Source organism: Heteronotia binoei, chromosome 1 (genome assembly GCF_032191835.1).
Source record: "Heteronotia binoei isolate CCM8104 ecotype False Entrance Well chromosome 1, APGP_CSIRO_Hbin_v1, whole genome shotgun sequence".
Taxonomy (NCBI): domain Eukaryota; kingdom Metazoa; phylum Chordata; class Lepidosauria; order Squamata; family Gekkonidae; genus Heteronotia; species Heteronotia binoei.
Window position 1 is genome coordinate 14,156,878 of NC_083223.1, and position 27,788 is coordinate 14,184,665.

A 27,788-nucleotide genomic window follows, 5' to 3' on the forward strand; every position below is an offset into this window, starting at 1 on the left:
CCACATGTGAAAAAAAGAACGTTCATGTTTTTTACATTTCCAACATCTATCCGACATTTTCTTACTCATCCTAGCCAGTTTTTTCAGAGTCATATACCACCTATACATGATCTTAAAACAGTTCTCTTTGATACTCTCTTTGATTGATTGTTTTCATTTTGATATGATACAAACCCCTGATAATTTTATGTTATCCATGGGTTATTCCCATTACATAAGGTTAGCAAACATTGCTCGGTTGATGCTGAAATGCCCATCCACTCAATCTCATTCCAATTTTCCTTGAAGAATTTCTCCCACTCTGTGAAAAGGAAGAGAGAACACTGGGTGCTGAAGAGAAGTATCATGCTGGCACCTTGACTACTGCTTCTCAAAAGAAAAGGGTAAAGGCAGTCCCCTGTGCAAGCACCAGTCATTTTCAACTCTGGGGTGACGTTGCTTTCACAATGTTTTCACGACAGACTTTTTACAGGGTGATTTGCCATTGCCTTCCCCAGTCATCTACACTTTCCCCCCAGCAAACTGGGTACTCATTTTACCAACCTCAGAAGGATGGGAGGCTGAGTCAACCTTGAGCCAGCTACCTGAACCAGCCTCCGCTGGGATCGAACTCAGGTCGTGAGCAGAGGGCTCCGACTGCAGTTCTGCAGCTTTACCATTCTGCGCCACAGGGCTCTTTGCTTCTCCAAAGGATAAGAGCAATTGTCTGAAATTTGGCAGGCAGGAGAATTCCTTGGATATCGGGTTATCAGTCACTCAGAATTTTACCCCAGGTGGATGTGGAGGGGGGGATTACAGCTAGAAACAAGTTCCCCAGATGTGAAATAATTTGAAATAAATTAATACATCTTTTTTTTAAAGGATGTGAAATATCAATAACAAAGATACAAAATGTTAATGTCACGAGCTACTTCTTTTAAACTTTTGTGCACATCACAGGACTCTGGAGGTGAGTCCATCTCACTCCACGATAAAACTTTCATAATCCAGTCCCATTTCTCTGGTATTTTTTCTTGTTTCCACAGCTGCGCATACAATGTCCTAGCAGTTGAGAGCAAGTACCAAATTAATGTACTGTCTTCCTTTGGATATTTTTCTAATTGTAATCCAAGCAAAAAAGTCTCTGCAGTTTTTTTAAAGTCATAACCTAAAATTTTGGAGATTTCTTGCTGTATCATCATATCGTCACACTACAGAAAAATGCAGATCTCTCTCCCTTTGCAGCCCTGATATCTGGGCAGGTTGAAATGGAGCAAGTGTCTTACATTGGTTTCCAAATATTTGACACTAATTCAATGGGAAAACAATTCAGAAAGTCATGTTTAACTGTTGGAAACTTCTCAAAAACTTAAAGTTCATTCGTTCACCCAATTATACAATGGCAACGCTACACTTTGGGTCCAGTAGATAATTAACTAGCTGAGCTTTCCAGATAATATTGTGCTGAACTTTCAGTCAAGAGTCAAGAAAGTTTAAACCTGCCCTTTCAAGTTTCCATTTGATGAATTAGACACCACCCATTCGAACATAGGGTTTTTATAAATGAGACACACAGGATATTGAGGGATATTTCATATTAAATGCTTGGGTTGGATGCTTGGTGAGACCTTATACTGGGTTGAATCTATATAAACAAATCTCTCTGGCTCATTTTAGGGGCCAGAAACATTCCTTGATCAAAATCCATTGCTAATTTCCCTATAACCTGGACAAGCAACTTGTTTGCAGGAAATGGATTGGATGGATCCTATTTCTGTGTTGTTCCTATTTGTCCTTATACTTGCATTCCTTTGGGAAAGGAGCAATTCATGGAAGAGCAGTAGCCAAAAGCTTCCACCAAGACCATGGACATTACCACTCATTGGAAGCCTCCACCTCATGGATCCGAAGAGGCCTTACAGAACCATGTTCAAGGTAACCATGTTTCTTTTGTCCTCAATCCCTATCTTATTCTGGTCCCGCAGGGTAGACAGACCTTAAGTTTCTCCATTCCAAATGCAAATATTAATACAAAGAAAAATATATGACACATAACTTGCTTATGCATTAATAAAATGTACTTGATATATTAGTACATTGGAAGTCATGCTGTAACTGAAGTCTCTTTAACTAAACCATTGCAGTGCCAAGAAAAAATTCATAGACCTTTATCGTTAAACCAAGTCAAACGTTCCACAACGCCCCTTTTTCTCCAGTATATAATACAATCTGATCCGGAGCTTTTTTTGTAGCAGGAACTCCTTTACATATTAGGCCACATCCCCCTAATGTAGCCAATCCTCCAAGAGCCCTGTAAGAAGAACCCTGTAAGCTCCAAGAGGATTGGCTACATCAGGGGTGTATGGCTTAATATGCAAAGGAGTTCCTGTTACAAAAAAAGCCCTGATCTGATCTATTCCTGGAGAATCCATAATCCAGTTGACAAGGACCTCCTATTTTATTTCTGTTCTAACAGAACATATGGAAAATTGGGGGACAGGGCTTCATTAATAGTAATAAGACATAGAAAGTTGGGATCAAAGCTATGTTCGAGATAGATCTTGCACCAGTGAGTCAACTTGGAATCTTACTCAGTTTTTTTCAGTGGGGCTTACTATGTTTTCAGGATTGTACTAATTGGGACTGAAATTAGTTCTTTGTTGAAACCCCAGCAGTCATACCTTCAGAGAACAAAGGTGGTGGAAGAAAGAGTCCTAGGGACCGTCTCTCCACACATGTTCCCCAGAGAGTACTTAGATCGGGATCACAAAATCTATTAGTAATCCCCGGGCTGAAGGAGGTCCGATTGAAATCAACTAGAGACAGGGCCTTCTCAATCGTAGCCCCCTGCTGGTGGAACCAACTGCCAGATGAAGTGAGGGCCTTGCGGAACCTTGTGCAGTTCCGCAAGGCCTGCAAGACTGTCCTCTTCCGGCTGGCATTCAATTGACTTGGCACCGGTACTTAAGAGAAGTGGAAGAAGGCCGTCGCCACCAGAATAGCACCAACTCAATATTCTGTTTTTCTGTTTTAACTGTTTTAATCATTGTATATCTATTTTATTACCGAATGTGTAATTTTAATACTTATTAATTTAATTGTTTGTGGGATTTTATGTTGTGAGCCACCCTGAGCCTGCTTCAGCGGGGAGGGCGGGATATAAATCAAATCAAATAAATAAATAAATACAGTGGCAGCCAGTGTTTCCAGTGTGGTGTAGTGGTTAAGAGTGTGCACTCTAATCTGGGAAAACCAAGTTCGATCCCCCACTCCTCCACATGCAGTTGCTCGTGTGACCTTGAGTCAGTCACATGTTCTCTCAGAGCTGTTCTCTCAAGAACAGTTCTCTCAGAGCTCTCTCAACACCCCACCCCACCTCACAGGGTTCTGTTGTGGGGAGGGGGAGGAAATTGTAAGCTGCTCTGAGACTCTGAGGGAAGGGCAGAATATAAATCTAACCTCTTCTTCTTCTGATGCTAGCACTACGAGCTACAGATAGGAAAGTCCCGTGTTTGAATAGTGCCTTCCATTTTTTAAAAAAGCCTCCCTACATATAGAAAAACTTGCATCTCAGGGGGAAATGGTTAATCTTAGGTTAAGATGCATAGGAATGTAGCCTTGGTTCTCTGGATTGTGTATAAACCATATCTACAGGAGGATTCCTTCCTTTGAGAAAGGGCTGTGCCAAATATATTGAACTGAACACTCCAGTATTTTGCTTTTCTGTCTCATAACAAAAACCTGAGAAAATTCTAGAGACCTGCAACCAGGAAGGCCAAGCTCCATACACATGTTCTGCCTTCCCCCTGTGGCTTGATAAAGGAACAACACCCACACACCACATTGTGCCCTTGTTCCCCATTGTAGCCAGGAAGGTTTGAAAAGAACGTAATCTTCTACTCAGCAGCCAGACAGGAAACTAGCAACCCAAGCCTCTATTCAAGAGACATTTCTGGGATTTTTCATGTGTGTGTGTTTGTATGCGTGCATATACTTTTGGTCAACAGATTTTTCCCAAATTTATTTTTGTTGACATCTGGCAACCATAGCTGGATGATTTATGTTTCTCTTTTTTAAAGCAACATTTTTCCCCTCAAAGGAAAATTTGGATACAAAAGGAAAAAGAGGACAGGGGAGGGGAGGGGAAAAATCATGAAAAATAGTTGCATACACAAGGAAAATAAGCTCTATTAATTTTTAAAAATACATTTTTCAGATCTAGTAAAGCACCAGTCTTTTCCGACTCTGGGGTGACGTTGCTTTCACAACGTTTTCACGGCAGACTTTTTACAGGGTGGTTTGCCATTGCCTTCCCCAGTCACCTACACTTCCCCCCCAGCAAGCTGGGTACTCCTTTTACCAACCTCGGAAGGATGGAAGGCTGAGTCAACCTCAAGTCGGCTATCTGAACCCAGCTTCTGCTGGGATCAAACTCAGGTCATGAGCAGAGGGCTCCGATTGCAGGACTGCAGCGTTACCACACTGCGCCACGGGGCTCTTTCTAAACATTATTACAATATTCAAAAATGTTTTCTCTTTGAAGAATACAATGTTTCAAAGATGTTGGAGAGCCAGTTTGGTGTGGAGAGCCAGTTTGGTGTAGTGGTTAAGTGTGCGGACTCTTATCTGGGAGAACCAGGTTTGATTCCCCACTCCTCCACTTGCACCTGCTGGAATGGCCTTGAGTCAAACATGGCTCTCATAAGAGTTGTCCTTGAAAGGGCAGCTGCTGTGAGAGCCCTCTCCAGCCCCACCCACCTCACAGGGTGTCTGTTGTGAGGGGAGAAGACATAGGAGATTGTAAGCCGCTCTGAGTCTCTGATTCAGGGAGAAGGGCGGGATATAAATCTGCAATTCTTCTTCTTCTTCTTCTTCTTCTTCTGTATGTGAACTAATGTATATATGTGAACTGAATAGGGTTTTCCTGCCTGCCTCATTGGAGTCATACAAACGAAGTTTGGGGAACTGGGAACAATCACAGGGCCCGGGCCGCTTTGAATGATCCAATAACGTGCTTGCGAAGAAACCCAGAGTTGTATATAGTTGTGGTTCTGTTGGCCAGTTCTCCAGTCTTGTTAGTGCAGCAGCCATCTACCGTGCCGTACACAATAAAGGGTTGATTATAACTTCCACCTCGCCTCTTCAATGCATCGAACCCAATATACCAGGGGTGGCCAATGGTATTTCTCCAGATGTTTTTGCCTACAACTCCCATCAGCTCCAGCCAGCATGGCCAATGGCTGGGGCTGATGGGAGTTGTAGGCAAAAAACATCTGGAGAGCTACCGTTGGCCATCCCTGCAATATATTATCTCTTCAATGCATCGAACCTTGCCCAGTTCCACAAGGCTTGCAAGACAGCTTTATTTCAACTTGCTTTTAATTGACAGCTACATATGAGGATACTCAAGAAGACTGAAGTGATTGCAATCTGCCATTAGCACCAGATTGTTTTAATATGTTTTCATTGTTATACTGTTTAAGGTTTTAATTAGTTAATGCTCAATGTTTGTAGATATTTTTATTGTTGTAAGCTGCCCTGACCCTGCTTTGGCGGGGAGGGCGGGATATAAATCCGATAAAATAAATAAATATATTATAAAAATGTTCACAAAAGATCTAATCGAAATAAGAGAAACTACTTCTCCAGCTTTAATATTAACACTGGATTTGAGCCTTCATTATAACCTACGTATTATCGTAATCATCGATCAGATAATTATTGACCAGATTTACCTTTCATTACATTTCAGTTATCTAAACGGTACGGCCCTGTCTTCAGCATCCAACTGGGATTCCAGAAAATGGTCATTCTGGCAGGCTACAAGACTGTGAAGGAGGCTCTGGTGAACCAGGCAGATGCCTTTGCAGACAGGCCCATGGTCCCAGTGTTTGAAGACTTTGATCATGGCCATGGTGAGGTCCTTCATTCTGAAGAATAGCTGGTCTTGCTTAAATGCATAGAGCATATTGCCATGGAGAGTCTGAACCAAACATTGTACTAGGAGAATGAAAACTAGAGTTTTCCTATCTAGACTGGCTTAAACTCAGAACCTTTTGTCTGGAAAAAGAGGTGCTACAATGCTCCAGAGGGAAATGAAGGAGAAAGACATGGGTATCCCTCATGAACTTCTATGCGTTTTTTTTTGAGAATTTTGTTTCCACAAAGAGGTTATGGAACTCCTTTCCACTGTGTTCCCCCACTCCCCCCGCAAGAGCCAGGGGTCATTTCGTAGAAAAAGAGATGTTGAGTTAATTAGCACAACTCATTTGCATAACTCATTTGCATACGCCACAAACCCCAACATCACCAGAAGGTGTACTAAATTATACCAGCTCAGAATCTACCTTAAAATGCTTCTTGAATTAGAATTGTCATAACAAAACCTTTCTCTATCATACTTTTAAAAGTACTTTCTCCTATGTGGCCACAGTGGCATGAGGAAGATTTCCATCTCTCTGCTTTATATGTTTTGGTTATTTTCCTATTTTTTTGTGGAGGAAAATATTAGAAAGTTTGTCAAATCCTAAGAGTTCAGTAAAATCCTCATCTGGGGGTGGGTGGGTTGAACCATGGAGCCCAGAAGCAATTATTTGGGGGGCAGAGGGGTAAGAAAGGAAGATCACAATAAAATTTAGAGGTTCCAGAGCTCCGCTCCTGTGAGCTCTTGCCCAAAATGAGGTCTGCCGAGGGCAAAGAACAGCCCCAAGAGATTGAGATCGTGGAAACAGCACAGGGGAAAGGGTTTTAATAAAACAGAAGAGCAAACAACAGGGTTGTTTCCTTCATCATGTGAGGACTTCCCGCATGCAGCTCTTGCTCTTTCCCCATATGATGAAACATTCAGATGATGATGATGATGATGATGATGATTATTATTATTATTATTATTATTATTATTATTATTATTATTATTATTATTATTATTATTATTATTTATTTTAAACTTCAGCTGTGCCCTGAGAGTTCAAGTCCAGCTGCACAGGCTATTCCAATCTCCTTGGATCTTGGAAGCTAAACAGGTTTGTCCTGGTCTAGGTTTTATTTGTAGCAGGAACTCCTTTGCATAAAAGGCCACACACCCCTGATGTAGCCAATCCTCCTGGAGCTTATAGTAGGCCCTGTACAAAAAGTCCTGTAAGCTCTTGGATTGGCTACGTCAGGGGTGTGTGGCCTAATATACAAAGGAGTTCCTGCTACAAAAAAAAAAAGAAGCCCTAGCTATATGGCTGTGAGAGCTGGACCATAAGGAAGGCCTAGCGCAGAAGAATAGAAGCTTTTGAGATGTGGTGCTGGAGAAGAATCTTGAGAGTCCCTTGGACTGCAAGAAGATCAAATCAGTCAGTCCTAAGGGAAATCAACCCCAACTGTTCCCTGGAAGGTCAGATGCTGAAGCTGAAGCTGAAATACTTTGGCCACCAAATGAGAAGGGAGCACTCACTGGAGAAAATCCTGATGCTGGGAAAGACAGAAGGCAAAAGAAGAAGAGGACGGCAAAAGATGAGATGGCTGGACAGCGTTACTGGTGTAACAAACACAAATTTGAGCAGACTTCGGAGGATGGTGGAAGACAGGAGGGCCTGGCGTGACTTTGTCCATGGAGTCGCAAAGAGTCAAACTCAGCTGTGCAACTGAACAACAACAAACTGTTCATCAATAAAGCCAGCTTTCTGATCACACTGGAAGCCTTCTTTAATTGAGGATAGTCCCAGAGCAGACAGGAAGGGGCAATGGCTATTCACTTTCCCTCGGCCGCCAAAAGTATTTCAAATGTCTTTTGAAATAATACATAGTTCTTTCTCAGGCTTCAGTAGTCAAGGTCAAATCCTCTCTTTGGTTGATGCCCATTAATGTTGCCCAGGGAGACTAGATTAGATCTCTAACCAGTCCAAGCAGGCCTCACTCACCCGGGGCTCTCCTTTCTTGCATCAGGTTGCTTTTGGCTGGTGAGAGTGCAGCATATGCTAATGAGTTATGCTAATGAGCTCCACCACCTATTTTTCTACAAAACGATCCCTGGCTGTGTCTGAACAAACTTTACGCACAAACATTGACTTTACATGCAAGCTGTGACTTTACACACACACAGCTAGAACAATGTCCTATCCCTGAGTAATGAATAGGGAGGCTGGTGGCAGGGGGAGAGAACAGGAAATGGTCTCTCTCGGCTTGGCTTCGCAAACGAAGATTTAAGAAGGGTGCAATAGTCCATGTTTGCTGCAGGCTCGCTGGTGGCTGACAAGACCAATGTGGGACAGGCAGGTCCGGCCACAGCGGCTGCAGGGAAAAGTCTGATTTAGGGTTGGTCCTGTAGCAGTGCGATTCTTCCTCAATCTCCTTTTGTCCTCAAGACCAGCTATGCGTGTGTTCTCAAAGGAAGAGACAGCCTGGTGGATGGTGTGCCTCCATGCTTTGCGATCTGAGGCTAGGTCAGACCACTGGTGATGGTTGATGTGACAGGTGCTAAGGGATTTCTTCAAGGAGTCCTTGTACCTCTTCTTTGGTGCCCCTCTATTTCGATGGCCGGTGGAGAGTTCGCCATACAGGGCAATCTTGGGAAGGCGGTGGCTTTCCATCCTAGAAATATGCCCTGCCCAGCGCAGCTGCGTCTTCAACAGCAGTGCCTCGATGCTGGTAACCTCTGCCCGCTTGAGGACTTCAGTGTTGGTCACAAAGTCACTCCAGTGGATGTTGAGGATGGTGCGAAGGCAGCGCTGATGAAAGCGCTCAAGGAGTCGCAGGTGATGACGGTATAAAACCCACGATTCGGAGCCATAGATGAGGGTTGTCATCACAACCGCTTTGTAAACAATGATCTTTGTGCCTTTTTTCAGATGCTTGTTGCTCCACACTCTTTTGTGCAGTCGGCCAAATGCACGGTTTGCCTTTGCCAGCCTGTTGTCAATCTCCTTGTCGATCTTGGCATCTGAGGAGATGATGCACCCCAGGTAGCTGAACTGCTGGACTGTCTTCAGAACTGATTCACCCACAGTGATGCAGGGAGGGTGATAATCTTCCTGGGGTGCAGGCTGGTGGAGAACTTCTGTCTTCTTCAGACTAACTTCTAGGCCGAATAGCTTGGCAGCCTCTGCAAAGCAGGACGTCATATGCTGCAGAGCTGATACCGAGTGGGAGACGAGTGCAGCATCATCAGCAAACAGTAGCTCTCGGATGAGTTTTTCCATTGTCTTGGAGTGTGCCTTTAGTCGCCTCAGGTTGAACAGGCTGCCATTGGTGCGATAGCGGATGTAGACACCATCGTCCTCATCTAGATCTACTGCGGCTCTTTGAAGCATCATGCTAAAGAAGATCGTAAAGAGAGCTGGCGCGAGAACGCAGCCTTGCTTTACACCTGTGCCTATTGGGAAGGGCTCCGAGAGGTCGTTGCAGTGTCTGATTTGGCCTCGCTGGTCTTCGTGTAGCTGGATGATCATGCTGAGGAACCTTGGGGGACATCCTAAACGTTCCAAGATTTGCCACAGGCCTTTCCTGCTAACGGTATCGAAAGCTTTGGTAAGGTCGACAAAAGTCACATACAGACCCTTGTTCTGTTCCCTGCATTTCTCTTGGAGCTGCCTGAGAACAAATACCATGTCGGTGGTGCTCCTGTTAGCTCTGAAGCCGCACTGGCTCTCTGGGAGGAGTTCTTCTGCAATGGTGGGCACCAGTCTGTTCAGGAGTATTCTGGCAAGGATTTTGCCTGCGATGGAGAGCAGGGTTATCCCCCGGTAGTTGGAGCAGTCTGACTTTTCCCCTTTGTTCTTGTATAGGGTGATGATGATTGCATCGCGAAAGTCCTGTGGTAATTTGCCTTGTTCCCAGCAGGTGACAAGTACTTTGTGAAGTGAGCTATGTAGTACTGTGCCCCCATGCTTCCAGATCTCTGGTGGAATTCCATCAACTCCTGCTGCCTTGCCACTTTTCAGTTGCTTGATGGCTTTAACAGTCTCTTCTAGGGTGGGGATCTCATCCAACTCTGTTTTCACCGGTTGAAGTGGGGTGAGGTGGATTGCTGAATCTTGAACTACGCGGTTGGCACTGAAGAGAACCTGAAAATACTCTGACCACCGGTTCAGTATGGATGCCTTGTCTGTGAGGAGCACTTGGCCGTCTGCACTATGCAAGGGACTCTGAGCCTGATATGATGGACCATATACTGCCTTCAGGGCTTCGTAGAACCCTCTTAAATCACCAGTGTCTGCACACAGCTGGGTTCTCTCTGCAAGCTTGGTCCACCACTCGTTCTGAATGTCTCGAAGCTTGCGCTGGAGGTTGCTACATGCAGCGCGAAAGGTTGCTTTTTTCCCAGGACAGGAGGGCTGAGCAAGATGTGCTTGGTAGGCAGATCTCTTTTTTGCCAGTAATTTTTGGATCTCTTGATTGTTCTCATCAAACCAGTCCTTGTTCTTCCTTGTGGAGAACCCGAGGACTTCTTCAGAGATCTGCAGGACGGTAGTTTTTAGGTGTTCCCAGAGTGCTTCTGGAGAAGGGTCTGTGGGGCAACTGAGGTCCTCAATTCTTGACTGGAGTTTTGCCTGGAAGGCAGCTTTAACTTCGGCTGACTGGAGACTGCCAACCTGAAACTTCCTCCGAGGGATACCTCCTCTCCTGGGTGTGGGTTTAAAGTGAAGACGGAGATTGCAGCGTACAAGACGATGATCCGTATGACATTCTGCGCTGGGCATTACTCGGGTGTGTAAGACATCTCGAAGGTCTCTCTGGCGCACCAGAATGTAGTCGATAAGGTGCCAATGCTTGGACCGTGGGTGCATCCAGGTTGTCTTCAGACTGTTCTTCTGCTGGAAGATAGTGTTGGTGATGGTGAGCTGGTGCTCCATGCAGAATTCTAGCAGGAGGTGCCCGTTGTCATTGCAGTTGCCAATGCCGTGTTTGCCAAGTACTCCTTTCCAGGCTTCCGAGTCTTTACCTACTCTGGCATTGAAGTCGCCAAGGATGATCACCTTGTCCTCTGTAGGGGTCTGCCGTACGAGGTTGCGTAGATCAGCATAGAACTTGTTCTTTTCTGCAGGATCTGCTTGAAGGGTTGGGGCATACACACTGAAGAGTGTTGCATGCTGCTTGTTTTGAAGTGGGAGGCGCATGGACATGATGCGATCTGAGTGACCTGTTGGAAGGTTTTCGAGTTTGGAGGCAATGGAGTTCCTGACCATGAAGCCAACGCCAGAAAGGCGGCTCTCAGCCTTTGACTTACCCGACCAGTAGAGGGTATAGCCAGCACCGTGTTCTTGAAGACTACCTTCCTCAGGGAAACGGACCTCACTGAGAGCTGCTATGTCGATATTCAACCTGAGAAGTTCGTGGGCAACTAGAGCAGAGCGTCGTTCAGGGTGACCACTGCCTACTGTGTCAAGCATGGTTCTGATGTTCCAACACGCAAGCTTTAGTCTTTGCACACTTTGTGAGGCAGGTGCATGCCTTTTCTTTGTTGTTATTTTTCGACCGCAAGTAAGGATGCCCGTTGACCGCGGCTAGCCAACTGGGGTGGGGGAGACGAGCTTTGTTTAGGCCACCTTTTCTAGGCCCCTCTCCGTGTGGAGCAAGCAGTGCTGTCCCTAGATAAGGCTGCTTGGTCGTTCAGGGTGCTGCCGAAAGATGCTTTCGTCTCCGGGTTAGCATCAGGCGACCAATATCCTGAACCGCCTACATGCAGGATCGGGACTGCGGCTTCCAGTGGCACCTTCCACCTGCCGTTTCGCCCCTTGCCTATCGCTGCAGGACTTGATGCATTGTGGGTTGTGTGTGTGGATATGCCCTTCAGGCCTGCGCAGAGGGATTTTTTAGGTGAAGCGCAGTGTGCGCGGTACTGGCTCCACCCTTTCACCTGGGGGTCATCTGCCATGGCCCAGTAAGCCGGGACGCCGGCAGTGAGTCCTCCAGGTGGTAGGTGTTACATTAACGAGCTCTATCTGCCCGGGTTTGATGTTAGAGTTTTCCTTCTCTTAGGCTGACGAAGTTGGTGGGCCCAGCCTGCCCATCCGGTTATACCGCCGGACAATTCGGTCGCACCATGACGTAGCAAACTCTGTGAAAACGGGGGGGACCAGCGAGAAGGTGTTGCTACGGATGTAGTAATGCAGGAGAGGCCATTGCAGTGACCATCTGCCAGGCATAGCCAGACAGTGACCACGCGGCGTTCACTACACCGGGAGAGGAGAGGCTATGTATTGCGCATGCACTTTCCCTGAGGGGGTAGGATTCCCAGAGGGAGCCCACCCCCCACCACCCCCCCAATGTCTACAGGAAATGGTAGACATATTGAAACTCACATTGTGGGAAGAGGGATAGCCGTGATGGAAGAGTGCTCTATCCTTGGCATAGAATAAAGGATGACTGCACAGCCAGCAAGAACCGAGTCAATGGGGTGAAACTGTAGCCTCTCTCAGAAGCAGATGGAATTCTGGGAAATCTTCTTGGCAGCCTTTGTATGGTGACCTAGGAACATGGCTGGTTATATGGATAGGAGCTGGCTCAGTTCTCAGGAACAAACATATATGAAGCTGCCTTATACTGAATCAGACCCTTGGTCCATCAAAGTCAGTATTGTCTTCTCAGACTGGCAGCGGCTCTCTAGGGTCTCCAGCTGAGGTTTTTCACACCTATTTGCCTGGACCCTTTTTTGGAGATGCCGGGGATTGAACCTGGGACCTTCTGCTTCCCAAGCAGATGCTCTACCACTGAGCCACCGTCCCTCCCCAGTGGGACCCTGTGAACATTTTAATGTCTTTCTTGTATTTTGGTCCTGCTTTTGCTCCTTGTAGAAAATGTTTGGCAACGAAACAAGAAAATTATCTCTCTCCTGCCCTCTATTCCCAATATTAGTCCCCATTTGCAGGTGAATTTTTAGCAAGGCTGATGGGTCATCTGTGCCAAACAATCGGGAATCAACTTCTGTTTTGCATAATATATATTTCTCTCCAGGTATTATTTTTTCTAACGGTGAGAACTGGAAAGTGATGAGGCGGTTTGCAATAAGCACGTTAAGGGACTACGGGATGGGCAAGAAGACCATAGAAGACAAAATCGTTGAGGAGTGCCATTTCCTAATACAGAAGTTTGAATCTTTCGAAGGTGAGTTTAGATAAAAATATGGAGCACAGGTCCATCAGTGGCTATTAGCCACAGTGTATGTGTGTATATAACATTTTTTGCCACTGTGTGACACAGAGGGTTGGACTTGATGGGCCGTTGGCCTGATCCAACATGGCTTCTCTTATGTTCTTATGTTCTTAGTTTTGTGTAGCGGAGCAAACACCACTCAGTTCTGTTTGGCTGAAGGCCTCTTTATTAACAGTAAATGTAGGCAGGGCTGCCAGGTCTGTGTTAGAAAATACCTGGAGACTTTGGGGGTGGATCTGGGAGTGGGCGGGGTTTGGGGAGGGACCTCAGATGGTACAATGCCATAGACTCCACCCTTCAAAGCAGCCATTTTCTCCAGGGGAGCTGATCTCTGCCAGCTAGAGATCAGCTGTAAAAGAGGGAGATCTCCAGGCCCCACCTGGGCATGGAGCAGGGGTCACTGGGTATGTGTTTGGGAGAGGTATTTGTGAATTTCCTGCATTGTGCCGGGGGTTGGACTGGATGACCCTGGAGATCCCTTCCAAATCTGTGATTCTATACCAGCACATACAACCTAATGAAGGAGGCACAAGTAATACTGATGTTAACTCCATATCATGTTTTCATTGTAATATTTGTTCTGTAGGAAAACCATTTGAGACTACTACAGTCATGAATGCTGCTGTTGCCAATATTATAGTGATGATCTTACTCGGCAAGCGATTTGAATATGAAGATCCCACAATTTTAAGATTACTGAACTTGGTCAATGAAAATGCCCGGCTCGCAGGAAGTCCCTCAGTCATGGTAAACTATTTGAAATTTGATTTTAAAATGGCTGAAAAACCGGTACAAATGGTTCAGGAAGGACTATGTACATATCCATGTATTTAAAGATTCACTGTACAAACTCAAGACTTCATAGCAGATACAAAACTTGATTTGAGGCACTTGCAACTTATTTGAAATGTTTAGGAAAACACATGGAACAACCCTTTCAACACGGTACAGCTTTAAGTGTAGTCAGGGCTTCAGGCAACCTGTGTTGCTTATTGCTGCTTGAGACAGTAATGAGAGAAAGATTTTTAAAAAGATCTCGCACACAGGCTGATGTCACTTGTGGTTTTGCCTGGAATGATGTTGCAGAACATGCATTGCCAACAACCCACCTGTTATATACTTGCTGTTAGTAGGCCTGAGTCTGAAGCAGGTACTCCTTGCAAACCAGGATCCTGAAGCCTGCAAGAACTGGCCAATCAGGATGCTACTTGTAACAAACTTGTAACAAAGAGATGCAAATGAAGGATTCTTGAGTGAGCCAATAGGAGAAACTGTTGTCTGCCAGGGGTTTGTGGCTAGCCATGGCCAGACTGTATATAGTTCTCTCTAAGCCTGTGTTTCTCTGTGACTGTTTCTTCTTGCAGTAAAACGTTCTTGGTTAATTCAGAGCTAGTTGAATTCACTTTACAATACCACCCTCCATGTCCCCATTCCCCATCTCCTGGTGGTTCCACAGCCAGATAACCCTATTCACTGCAATGCTTGAAAACCAGTGGGAAGATTTTGGTGGTACAGCATCATGGGAGATTTTGAAACACAAACACCTTTGAGATTCGTGCCACAGCAGTAGGATTTGAGAATTTCTTGATATTTTCCTTTCTCATATTTTACTCTTTTAGATGTACAACATATTCCCTGCTCTGGGTTTTCTTTCTGGTGGTCGCAAGACTGTTCTTAAGAACAGAGATGAGCTATACGCCTTCTTACAGGCCACCTTCATAGAACACCTCAAAGAACTGGACGTGAATGACCAAAGAAGCTTCATCGATGCCTTCTTAACTCAACAGCAAGAGGTAAACATGCCAATAAATACAGGCGAATTTCACTGCTATAAATCCAGATGGGTAGCTGTGTTGGTCTGAAGCAACAGGACAAAGGGTGTTTTTACATTCAGTTTGATCCAGAGTTTTAGAGTCTTCAAATCACCTGCCACTGTTCCGCTTTAATTATTTTCCTTTTACATTTAAGCGTTTCAATTTTTTTTTGAGGGGGGGGGTGTCTCTGATCAGAGGGCAGCCGGAATACCAGTGCTTAGTTATGTGTATATGATTGCTTGGAAATCGTGTCAACACTGCAAAAACAATACAAATTTAAATTACTAGCTGAGGCAAGCAATGATATGTAAAAATTTCAAGTGCTGTCAGTTCTCATGCAAATTACTGCACCTAGTGGTGGCTTTTGGAGGAGTCTTTTAAAACGCATGAAACTCATCTCACCGAAACTCATCTCACCGAAACTTCTACAATACAAGTTTGAAACGGCTGTAGAGAAAAGACCAGATCAAAAAACTAGTGTGGAGAAAAACGTTGCCGAAGCAGCTCCAAAACTCATCTCACCGAAACAAATGTAGATGCTTCGGGTAGCAACGATGCAAAACAATTGTGAGAACGTTAGGTAATGTAAAAGGTGAGTTTCCAATGTGGTGATAGAGAGTCACAAACTGTCAGTGTAAAAACACCCAAAGTTAGAGCCCAACCAAGTTTTATTCACTGTAGGACTTTTTGTGTGCATGCACACTTTATCAGATAAGATTCTGTTATCTGAGGAAGTGTGAGTGCACACAAAAGCTCATACCTTGAATAAAACTTTGCTGGTCTTAAAGGTGCCACTGGGCTCTAATTGCATTCCATTGATTTCAAGTCTCTGCATGTGAATGCTGGTCCAGCTGGGAAGCAATCCAGCTTGGGGGAAGGGGAAGCAGCCCATCAAACTAACTGGGATTTCCACAAGAAAACCTCAAATTCAATATGCAGCACAAATATTATTCTGTTTTCTCCAGTTCCCCAGTTGTTGTTCATATGTCTCTGCAACAAAAAAGGTATCACTAACATTTATTAAACAAAAAATAAATAAATGAAAAGCTGAGAATTCAAAGGGGCTAACAATTTAGGCCAGGCTGCCCAACAGACCCTGCCCAGGAACTGGCTCTGTAGGGAAAGTTTTCAACACAGGCTTGGTTGGGCAGCCTGGTTTAGACAATACTGCCCAACAGAGCCTGCCTAGGAGCGGACTCATCCCTCAAGGACCAGATGTCACTCTTTACAGTTGTGCTCACCTTCCTATAGGTGCAGGTCTTTTACTGATTCCCTACCAGCCTGTCAGTCCTGGTCCTGTAAGAACTCCGTTCCAGGAATTAATGCTGATCATTGCTGAAAGATCAAGCAAGTGCTTCAACTTCTTTTTAGAGCTGTCAAGAGCTATCTCCTCCTTCTATGCTCTGCTGCTTTAGGAGAGGTCAGCAGAGGTCCACCCGTGGGACCAGGACACTAGAAGCCCTCCCACTGTTGCCCCCCCAGCATCAAGAATACAGAGCATCGCTGCCCCAGACAGAGAGAGCCATCTATACTCTGTGGCTAATAGCCACTGACAGACCGCTTCTCCATATGTTTATCCAATCCCCTCATGAAGCCACCTATGCTTGTAGCTGCCACCACCTCCTGTGGCAGTGAATTCTGTATTTTACATATTTTTGTCAGGAGATCCATAAGTTCACATTTGAGTTCTGAAAGAACTCTTAGATGTATGCCATCAGGGTTTATCAGTCATGGGCAGGGTTCACTTTGAAGCAGGAGCTCCTTTGCTTATTAGGCCACATGTTCCTGATGTAGCCAATCCTCCAGGAGCTTACAGTATGCCCTGTAAGAAGAGACATGTAAGATTTTGGAGGATTGGCTACATCAGGGGTGTGTGGCCTAATATGCAAAGGAGCTCCTGCTACAAAGTGAGACCTGGCCATAGGACCTTCTCTCTCATCACCTCAATCTGACTCAGGTCTTTCAACACCCTTCCTGAAATCAGCGGTTCTGGAGTGGGCAAGCACTTTGTACCTTCCACAGTGAAGACGGAGACAAAAAAATGCACCCAGCTTCTCAGCCATTTCCTTATTGTCCTTCAGTAATCCTTTTACCCCTTGGTTATCCAAGGGCCCCTCTGCCTCATTGGCTGGTTTTCTGCTTCTAATATGTCTCTTCTCCTGGAATACTAAGCATTCAGGACATCATAGGGAAGTGTTTTCACTTCCAAATGCTTCCCCCATTGGGTCTGCTGCTGGACCCAGCTACTCACATGGGGATTCCACTAGCATGAGGCCGGATCCTTCAGATTCCAAGGAAGAGGAATCAGAAGCTAGACCATGTCACTTGCATTCAATGTTAAGACAAGGTTGCCTGCTGCATCATTTTCTTTTTAATTCGTTTTGATCCATCTTGTCATATTCCTTGTCTGGCTTACTGTAGTATTCCTGTTTTGCTGTATGGAGACGATGTCATACTGTTATCCCTTGTACTGGTCTAAACTGAGATCCTGAAAGTTTTTTTTCCTGACTACTGTTGTAAAGAAGGTTTGACAGTAAAATGTCAGAAGTCCAAGGTGGTGGGAGTCACAAAAAACAAAATTCTAAAGCAGGGGTGGCCGATGGTAGCTCTCCAGATGTTTTTTTGCCTACAACTCCCATCAGCCCCAGCCAGCATGGCTGATGGCTGGGGCTGATGGGAGTTGTAGGCAAAAAACATCTGGAGAGCTACCATTGGCCACCCCTGTTCTAAAGCTTATAGTTGCCCCATGGGGATGAGGAGGGCGGGGCGTGAATTAAATAATTTTCTGTCTTGGAATTTTATTGACTTTGAATTTAAACTGGACTATGCATTAAAAAGCTGTGAGAAACAAAGTTAAACCTGTATTGGGGGTATTCTGAATTTCTTTCAGACAAGATGTACCGGGAGCTATTCTAAAGGTAATCCCTATTATATGGAGTGGCAATAAGAATTAAGGTGGTCAGGGAATCTATTGTTTTTCACTTCTTTACTTCCTCAGAAAGCGGCTAAGTATTCCACTCTGTGTTGCTGGTGTGGCTTTGCATGTCAAATTTGGTCAGCCATCACTAAAAACCAGGGCATGGATACTTGCATTTAATCTACGCTTAAAGTTACTTTTTTGCGTTAATGGCAATCTGTCCTTATTGAAAGAGGATTCTTATAAATCATCGTGGCTTAAGATCATGGACAAGAAATGGTCAGCTATTGCTTTTACCACAGGATCTATCAAGCCATTGGGGTTTGCTGAATCAGTAAATTTAAGTTTAAAAAATGAATTAGGCAGATTGCTCATAATAGTTCTTGTGATAAAACAGGCCTGCTTCTCCTACAGACCCCGTTCTGCCCACTCCCTCTGTTGATATGCAATAATATCAGGTCTCGATGTCGTGACTGACCCTAGGGTGCATGGCATCCTAGGCAGACTTGTGGCCCGCTGCCCCCTTCTGTAGTGCCCCGCTGCCCCCCTCCACCACGCCTCCTCCTCCCTCCCTTCCCCGCCAGGCCTATTTCAACGCCTGGAAACGTGTGGCTGAGAACCACGCTCCCAGGCTGATCGGCGGGTAAAACCATGTCAGAGGCTCCCGGCTCCGGCATGCTCACCGTCAGTGCTGGCTTGAGGGCGCAGGCCAGCAGCAGCGGGAAGGACCAGTGAGCCACTGAAAGAGCGGCCACCACTGCTGCCTCCTCCTCACTTCCAAGGCAGCGGTGGCAGCCACTCTTTCAGTGGCTCGTTGGTCCTTCCGCCTGCTGCTGGCCTGCCCCCTCAACCCAGCACTGACAGTGGGCATGCTGGAGGGCCAGCATAGGAGCCGGGAGCTTCCGGCATGGTTTTACTCACCTATCAGCTGATCAGTGGGGGGAGGCGCCTTTAAATAGCCCAGGAATGCAGCACTCGACCACCCGTTCCTCAGCATTGAAATAGACCTGATGGGGAAGGGAGGGAAGAGGAGACTGGGGAGTAGGCAAACTAAGCATTTGCCTGGGGGGGGAGGTCAAATTCGGTGCCCCCGCCCTGGCGGCGCCCTAGGCAAATGCCTAGTTTGCCTAGTGGGCGAGCTGGCCCTGCCCGATATACAATCCTAGCAAAACAACAATGAACACCGGAAATTATTTAACGCTCACACAAAACATATGTACATTGACAAGTTTATTCTGGAAACAACAAGTATTCAATACAACATTTTCCTTTAACATAATAGGGGTACTCACTTAATGTCTGCAAAAATTATTTCCTAAAAAGTTCCAGTGGGCTACAGTTGATAATATATCAACTTTACGTAGAACCCTTGAAGATCCAATTGTATGAAGGAATGCAGAGTTCCAAAAGAGAGAATAAATATGGGACCTTTCTCCTAGGACTTTTTCATGGTTTCGATCCTTCTTCAGCCTAATCTCTCATTAACACCACTTCACAGAGCCACAGTGCATATTTTTAAGATTTGATTAACACATGTGGTTCACAACTTCTGTTTCTGTTGTAAGCCATTCTGAGACTCCAGGTGAAGGACGGGGTATAAACCCAATCTCATCATCATCATCCTGCCAGAAAGGACAGACTCCTGACTCCCCCTTCTCAGTTCTGAGGCCTGGCCTCAAGGTATCCTGAAACCCAGTGCCTGGTTATCACAGGGACAAAATGCAGCTTAGGGCTGACCCCCGGAAGGTTGACCCCCTGTCCCCTGACCTCTTCTCTCCCCTGTGGAGCCCCCCTTTTACTGTAGCATGTACTACAACAGTTGGAGAGCAATTTGGTACAAAGAACCACCACCAGCAAACACTAAAATATATATTTACAGGCCTGCTTCAGCACCACACCCAAATCAGCACATGGAAGAACAAAGCAAAGGTGGTTAAAGGGCTCATTTTGTAGCAGGAGCTCCATTGCATATTAGGCCACACGTCCCTGATGCAGCCAATCCTCCAAGAGCTTACAGGGCTCTTCTTACAGGGCCTACTGTAAGCTCCTGGAGGATTGGCTACATCAGGGGTGTGTGGTCTAATATGCAAAGAAGCTCCTGCTACAAAATGAGCGCTGAAATGCATCCTTCTTTCCCTGGCTCTAAAACGTACCCTAACTAGATGTCACAATCAGGGAAGGTATTTACAGCTTTAAAAGTTGCAAAATGTTCTAAAGATGTCCCATTACCTCAGGATCCCTGCTTGCAGACAGCCATACCACATGGTCAAGATGACTTCTGGAATGGAGACCAGAGCTCAGCAGTCTTTTATTAAACCTGTGTCTCCACCCATTTTACATCACTCTCTCAACCCCTTTTGATCTGCTCCACCTAATCACGCAGGTGGACCCTGGGATACCCAGGTGCATCGTGGGGCATGCCAGTGCATTCTGGGAGCCCTCCTGGAAGGCACTCTGGGAAATCTCCAGGAGTCATCTGGAGACACCTAACACCAAATCCATCAGCTAACTTTGCTGGCCAAGTCCTTTGCTTAACTATGGCTGGTAATTGACAGCTTCCTGCCCTTCCAGAGAGAATAGAAAAACAATTACAATTTTGAAACTTTGGGGGCAGTGGGTGGGTTCTTTACAGTTCTATATTTCATTCATAACAGAAGACCTCATGGTCATCTCAGGGCCTTTACTCTTGCAAGACTGAGTGACCATTCAGCTAAGTTTATGAGAAACAGCTTTTTGCATCTTCCGTCTCTGACAGGATTTGCTTGGTAGAATAGACACAATTTCTCATATTTTATTGGAATGTCCTTTATATTCCAACCTAAGATGTCATCTAATTTTACTGTGGTAGCTGAATTTCTACTATTCTTTTCCAAGCAGGGTGGTCCCATTTCAGTTCGAAATCCTAATATAACTTTGGGTGTTACAGTTTTTCTCCTTTTGTCTTTTGAGAAATAAATATAAATTGGAAATGAAATTTTAGATAGCTAAACGACTCAAGACATTGAGCTGTGGTGTTTTAGTTGGAGAAAGGAAAGGAATGCTTTCTTTTATCTTGTAGGAAAAGAACAAGAGCCTGAGCAATGGATTTTTCCATAATGAAAACCTAAAAATTGTTGTGGCGAACTTATTTGGTGCTGGCATGGAGACCACTTCGACTACCTTGCGTTGGGGCCTGTTGCTGATGATGAAGTACCCTGAAATTCAGAGTAGGTCCTTTAAATTGGTTGGTTTCCATTATTCTAGGACAGGGGTGGGGAACCTTTTTTCTGCCAAGGGCCATATGGATATTTATAACATCATTCGCGGGCCATAAAAAATTATCAACTTAAAAAACAGCGTTCCGCCGAGGGAGAATGATTCAGGCCAGCAAAATTAATGCAAATAATTGTTTTTCTATTTGAAGTCATGTGGGGAGAGCCTAATCTGGCGCACGCACACACACACACACACAGCTTGCCCACCACCCTAGGCCTACAGGTCTACATAGGTCTACAAAAAACCCCAACAGGAACTCAGTAGCATATTAGACCACATCCCCTAGTATTAGCATATTAGGTCACACACTCATTAGCATATTAGGCCACACGATCTGCAATAATCAAGTGCAAACTGAACTGTGACAGTAACTTTTCCAGGCCCCGCAGCAATTCTGGCTGGCCAGCCAGGCATCAGGAAGGCTGCTGCACAGTACATCTGGGCCCTGCGATCCCTGCCTGGTCCTGGGGAGGCTGCTGCACAGCGCGGCTGGGCCCCACGATCCTCGCTGGCCAGCCAGGCCCCAGAGAGGCTGCCACATGGCTCGGTTCGGCCCAGCAATCCCCGGGGGCCACGCCAAGTGACCTCGAGGACTGTATACGACCCTCGGGATGGAGGTTCCCCACCCCTGTTCTAGGATATCTCAATTCCATTTATGCATAAAAGTAGGAACAAGAAAAACCCTGAGACTGCTGTTGGATGTTACCTGAATGAGGAAGATCAAGAAGCACCAGTGAGTTATACAGTGAGCCAGTTTGGTGTAGTGGTTAAGCATGTGGACTCTTATCTGGGAGAACCGGGTTTGATTCCCTACTTGCAGCTACTGAAATGGCCTTGGGTCAGCCACAGCTATAGCAGGAGTTGTCCTTGAAAGGGCAGCTGCTGTGAGAGCCGTCTCAGCCTCACCCACCTCACAGGGTGTCTGTTGTGGGAGGGGGGGGGGATATAGGAGATTGTAAGCCGCTCTGAGTCTCTGATTCAGAGAGAAGGGCGGGGTATAAATCTGCAGTCTTCTTCTTGTTCTTCCTGTTTTACCCCATCTGGTCTTAAAGGTGAAACTTGACTCCAAGTTTGTTCTATTGCTTTAGGCCAACATGGCTGCCCACTTGGATCTATCTAATTCAGTAGGTTTACATTGGAGTCTCCCTTCAACTTTATTCTTTCTGAAAACTAGTGATTTTTAAATCAATAACAATATATGTTTTCAAATCTCGTCTGAACTCTGGTTTGTATCCTATTAAGCACAGAAGCCAGGCTTATGGAACTTTCTCCCACTATACAGTTTCCACCATGCTTCTGAAAGATTATTTTTGGGACTGTGACTTCATCCCCTTCTAGAGTTGCCAAATCCAATTCAAGAAATATCTGGGGACTTTGGGGGTGGAGCCAGGAGGCTTTGGGAGTGGAGCCAGGAGACATAGGGGACGGAGCCAGGGGCAAGGGTGTGACAAGCATAATTGAACTCCAAGGGAGTTCTGGCCATCACATTTAAAGGGACAGCACACCTTTTTAAATACCTTCCTTCCATAGGAAATAATGAAGAATAGGGGCACCTTCTTTTGGGGCTCATAGAATTGGACCCCCTGGTCCAATCATTTTGAAATTTGGGGAGTATTTTGGGGAGAGGGACTAGATGCTATACTGAAAATGTGGTGCCTCTACCTAAAAAAACAGCCCCCCCAGAGCCCCCAATACCCACAGATCAATTCCCCTTTATTCCCTATGGGAGTCATTTTCCATAGGGATAATAATTGGCCAGTAGACATTTCCCTCCTTCCCCCATGCCGCTTTCTGATGATCCTAAAGTGGGGGAGGGGGGAGGGCCTCCAAACCTGTGGATTGGCAACCCTCTCTCTCACACACACACACACACACACACACACTTACTGGGTCTGGTTCCTCCACAATGACATCTGAAAAGAACAGGGGCTACGCTCCTCTCTCTCTCTCTCTCTCTCACACACACACATACACACACACAGTTGCTCTGAAATGAAAGCAAAACAAACTAAGGGACTGTGTTGCTGACCCTTTCCATGAAGTACTTCCTGCTCAGCTTTAAAGGCACACAGACACACACACATTTTGAAACAGACCTGTTTGCAGGTTTCTAAGCCTGCCAGAGATTTAGAGCTGCATAATGACTGTGGGGGCGAGGCTTCCCCCACTGGCCAGCTGGCTGGGGCGGGGGGAAGCCTGTAAAACCGGGGGATCCCCCGCTGGGACCTGGGATTGGGAAGCCTATCCCCTACCATAGCGTCAAGAGCTTGGGGGTTCTTCTGGAGCCTTCATTATCAATGGAGGCACAGATAGCGGCCACTGCCAAGTCCGCGTTTTTTCACCTTCGACGGGCGAAGCAGCTGGCCCCCTTCCTGGAGCGCCGGGACCTAGCAACAGTGATCCATGCTACGGTCACCTCGAGACTGGATTACTGTAACGCCCTCTACATGGGGCTGCCCTTGTGCCGAACCCGGCGGCTGCAGCTGGTGCAGAACGCGGCGGCTAGGCTGCTGTTGGGACTCCCAAGATGGGAGCACATACAGCCAGGGCTGCGCGGACTGCACTGGCTGCCAGTGGTGTACCGAGTCCGTTACAAAGTGCTGGTTATCACCTTTAAAGCCCTATATGGCCGAGGACCTGCCTACTTGAGGGACCGTCTCTCCCCATACGAACCCCAGAGAGCACTGAGGTCAGCTGGAAAGAACCAGCTGAATATTCCTGGGCCAAGGGAGGCCAGATTGAAGACCACCCGGGATCGGGCCTTCTCCATTGCAGCTCCACTGCTGTGGAATCAACTCCCGGAGGAGGTACGGGCCCTGCGATGTTTACACCAATTCTGCAGGGCCTGTAAGACCTACCTCTTCAAAATAGCCTTCACCTAATACCGAGCCAAGAAAGAAGTTTCGCTGGACATGTTTTAGCCACTGAGTCTTATCAAGACCTAAGTTATAGCACCACAATATTAATTTTAATACAAACTGTTAATGATTTAATGATGATTTTATAATTGTAATTATTATGTATGGTTTTATTGTATATTACATTTATATGTTGTGAGCCACCCTGAGCCTGCCCTGGCGGGGAGGGCGGGATACAAATAAAAAGTATTATTATTATTATTATTACCCCCTCTTCACAGATGCCTTCCACGTTCATGACCGTTCACTGTTACATTCCCATGACCACAAAAACAATCTTTTGGTAGCCAAAAGTGACAGCAAGAGTAGAGGAAGTGCTTCGTGGGACTTACAGCAAATTGTGTCAGTTTGGTTGCTGTAGGTGATAGTCCAATGTGGACAAAAAAAAAATGAATACTTATTGTGATTGGGAAGCAAAACCATGTCTTCCTTGAGGCAACAACACTGTATTTCCACACTAGATTCCCAGGGAAAAATGAATGCTTCCTGAAATCTCCTGCTTAATCTCCTCCTTCTACAAATTCAAAACTTGCAAGTGAGTTCCATCCTTTTGCCACCAGAGAGCCAGTTCGGTGTAGTGGTTATGTGCGCAGACTCTTATCTCAGAGAATCGGGTTTGATTCCCAACTCCTCCACTTGCAGCGGCTGGAATCAGCCATAGCTCTTGTAAAGCCTTGGGTCAGCCATAGCTCTCATAAAGTTGTCCTTGAAAGGGGATCTTCTGTGAGAGCTCTCTCAGCCCCACCCACCTCACAGGGTGTCTGTTGTGGGGGAGGAAGGTAAAGGAGATTGTGAGCTGCTCTCAGACTCTGATTTGGAGTGGTGGGCGGAATATAAATCCAATGTCTTCTTTTTCTTCTTCTTCTCGCCCCCTCTCAAGGTTGAACAGGGAGGCCCCCTCCGTCACGAGATCTCTGACTGGTGACCCTTTATCAAAAGCAGAATGCAAGATCCATTCATATTAATTAAGATGGCCCCAGTATATTTGGGGAATAATTCAAATCTGAAACAGAAATTTAATTCATTGAGGGAAAATGATCTGTTTTCTCAGAGAAAGTGAAAGAAGAAATAACAAAGGTCATCGGGTCCGCTGAGCCACGAATTGAGCACCGAGCAAAACTGCCCTTCACGGATGCTGTGATTCATGAAGTTCAGAGGTTTGCTAATATTGTCCCTACCAATGTGCCACATGCCACCACTGCAGATGTCACTCTTGGAGACTACTTCATCCCAAAGGTGATTGTTCTTTGCTTTACATTCATTACTCAGCTGAACATGGCACATTTGCGATTTTTTTGCAATCAACATTTAATTTTGTGGAATAAGAGAGCCAGTTGATGAAGTTCTTCTATGTTCCATAGATTTATCTTATACAAACAAGGGGGATGTGCTTGACTTTGCCTGAATTGTGCCCAAAAAATTAAATCTTGAAAATAACACTGTCCATCCAGGTCAATTTTTATTTTGCTTTTACTGCATTTGAATTCTCATGTAACTGTTAGTAAGATGGCATTTTCTTTGTCTGGAGCATAGCTGATGTACTCGATGGGCCATCTTCATCTTCATTTTCATCAATAACTCATTGCTTTGCCTTTTCAGGAAACATATATCCTTCCATTGCTGTACTCAGTGCTGTACGATGAATCCGAGTGGGAGAAACCCTTTAAGTTCTATCCTGAGCACTTCCTTGATTCCGAAGGAAAGTTTGTCAAGAGAGATGCCTTCCTGCCTTTCTCTGCAGGTAACTCCGTTTAGATTGATCACTGTGGGCTTCATTAATAGATCAGGTACCCACGTCCGTTGATTTGGAAGACCACCATCCCAGCTGACCATTTCTCAATTATTCAGTCAATATTAGTGTTCTTCTTTAGTACTCTTAGATTGGGTACAGACAGGAAGCTTCGGGTGCACTGGAGGCTTCCCAAACTGTGCCGCCCCAAACTAAAATGGCCAAATCCCAATCAGATTCTCCTGCGCGATGTGCCCGTATATCACTCAGGGAGTGCTTTGGAATATTCACATGGTTGTTGCATGACACCCCCTTAGCGCAATCTGGGTTTCTCCCCCCCCCCCATTACATTTTAGTGGCCATGCACTCGTGCACATGTGCTCATGCGCTCTGGGCAGTTTTTTAAAAAAAGAATACCGGTGACCAGGGCTTTTTTGTAGCAGGAACTCCTTTGCATATTAGGCCACGCACCCCTGATGTAGCCAATCCTCTTAGTACAGGGCCTACTGTAAGCTCCAGGAGGATCGGCTACATCAGGGGGTTGTGGCCTAATATGCAAAGGAGCTCCCGCTAGAATTCCACTCCTGCCTTTACATATTAGGACACACCCTCCTGATGTAGCCAATCCTCCAAGAGCTTACAGGGCTCTTCGTACAGGGCCTACTGTAAGCTCCAGGAGGATTGGCTACATCAGGGGGGGTGTGGCCTAATATGCAAAGGAGCTCCTGCTACAAAAAAAGTCCTGCCTGTGCGTACCTAGTGCGGATTGGCAGGTTCACACCACCAATCCTCCTCACTTGCGCATTCCTGCAGTCAGACGCCTGAAAAGACAGATGGAGTACAGCAGGGGTAGAATTCTAGCAGGAACTCCTTTGCATACATACCCCTGATGCAGTCAATCCTCCAAGAGCTTACAAGGTTCTACACCAGGGGTTGTGTGGCCTAATATGCAAAGGAGCTCCTGCTAAAATTCCACCCCTGGAGTACAGCAGAAGAATTTGCTACCACTTCCCAAGTGGCAAACTACCCCGTAAAAAGTCTGCCGTGAAAACGTTGCGAAAGCAACGTCACCCCAGAGTCGGAAACGACTGGTGCTTGCAAAGGGGACCTTTCCTTTCTCAAGTGATAGCTATTTAATCCGTCTCAGAGACATCAGAGGGCGGGGTGAGCATGGGAGCAGGATGGGCAGCAGCTGAGCCTGTCTGGCCTTGCTTTTTTAATCCGCCTGGGGGCCGCGCCTATGTCAGCTCAAATTGGCCATCTGAATTCTGCCTTAATCATTGTGTTCCTATGTTCTTCAGTAAACGTCATGTTTACTTTCTTGTGTTTAATGCTAAATTACTTTGGCCACCATTCTACGGGTGAAACAGTACAAAGGTATGATAAAGAAGTTCAATAAACCAGGCTTTTCTGCTTCATCTCCATTCTCACAGGTCGGCGAGCATGTGCCGGAGAGACCCTGGCCAGAATGGAACTCTTCCTCTTCTTTACGAGTCTCCTGCAGAGATTCACTTTCCAGCCAGCCCCCGGGATGTCGAAAGAAGACCTGGATCTGACCCCTGCAGTTGGTTTCACAACGCCTCCCATAGCCTTCAGGATTTGTGCTTTGCCACATTCTTAACATCCAAGCATGCTTAGCTTCCCTCTGTAAACCATCCTTTCTGTTTGGTGCCAGTTTGGTGTGGAGAGCCAGTTTGGTGTAGTGGTTAAGTGTGCGGACTCTTATCTTGGAGAACCGGGTTTGATTCCCCACTCCTCCACTTGCACCTGCTAGCATGGCCTTGGGTCAGCCATAGCTCTGGCAGAGGTTGTCCTTGAAAGGGCAGCTGCTGTAAGAGCCCTCTCCAGCCCCACCCACCTCACAGGGTGTCTGTTGTGGGGGACGAAGGTAAAGGAGATTGTGAGCTGCTCTGAGACTCTTCGGAGTGGAGGGCGGGATATAAATCCAATATCATCATCTTCTTCTTCTTCTTCTTTTTGCCTGCCAAGGACATTTCAGGCTCAGACGGTGCTTCGTCACAGATCTTCACAGTTGGCAT

General features: G+C 45.9%; 1 protein-coding gene across 1 annotated transcript; it reads left to right on the forward strand.

Moving 5' to 3' along the window:
* Nucleotides 1-1,555: 1,555 nt before the first annotated feature.
* On the forward strand, nucleotides 1,556-27,401 carry LOC132566175 (cytochrome P450 2K6-like). Its single transcript, XM_060230938.1, has 9 exons — nucleotides 1,556-1,914; nucleotides 5,732-5,894; nucleotides 12,919-13,068; nucleotides 13,703-13,863; nucleotides 14,736-14,909; nucleotides 20,906-21,053; nucleotides 25,072-25,256; nucleotides 25,620-25,761; nucleotides 27,183-27,401. Exons 1-9 carry the CDS (start codon nucleotides 1,732-1,734, stop codon nucleotides 27,368-27,370), a joined length of 1,494 nt encoding a protein of 497 aa, XP_060086921.1. The 5' UTR covers nucleotides 1,556-1,731; the 3' UTR covers nucleotides 27,371-27,401.
* Nucleotides 27,402-27,788: the final 387 nt, after the last annotated feature.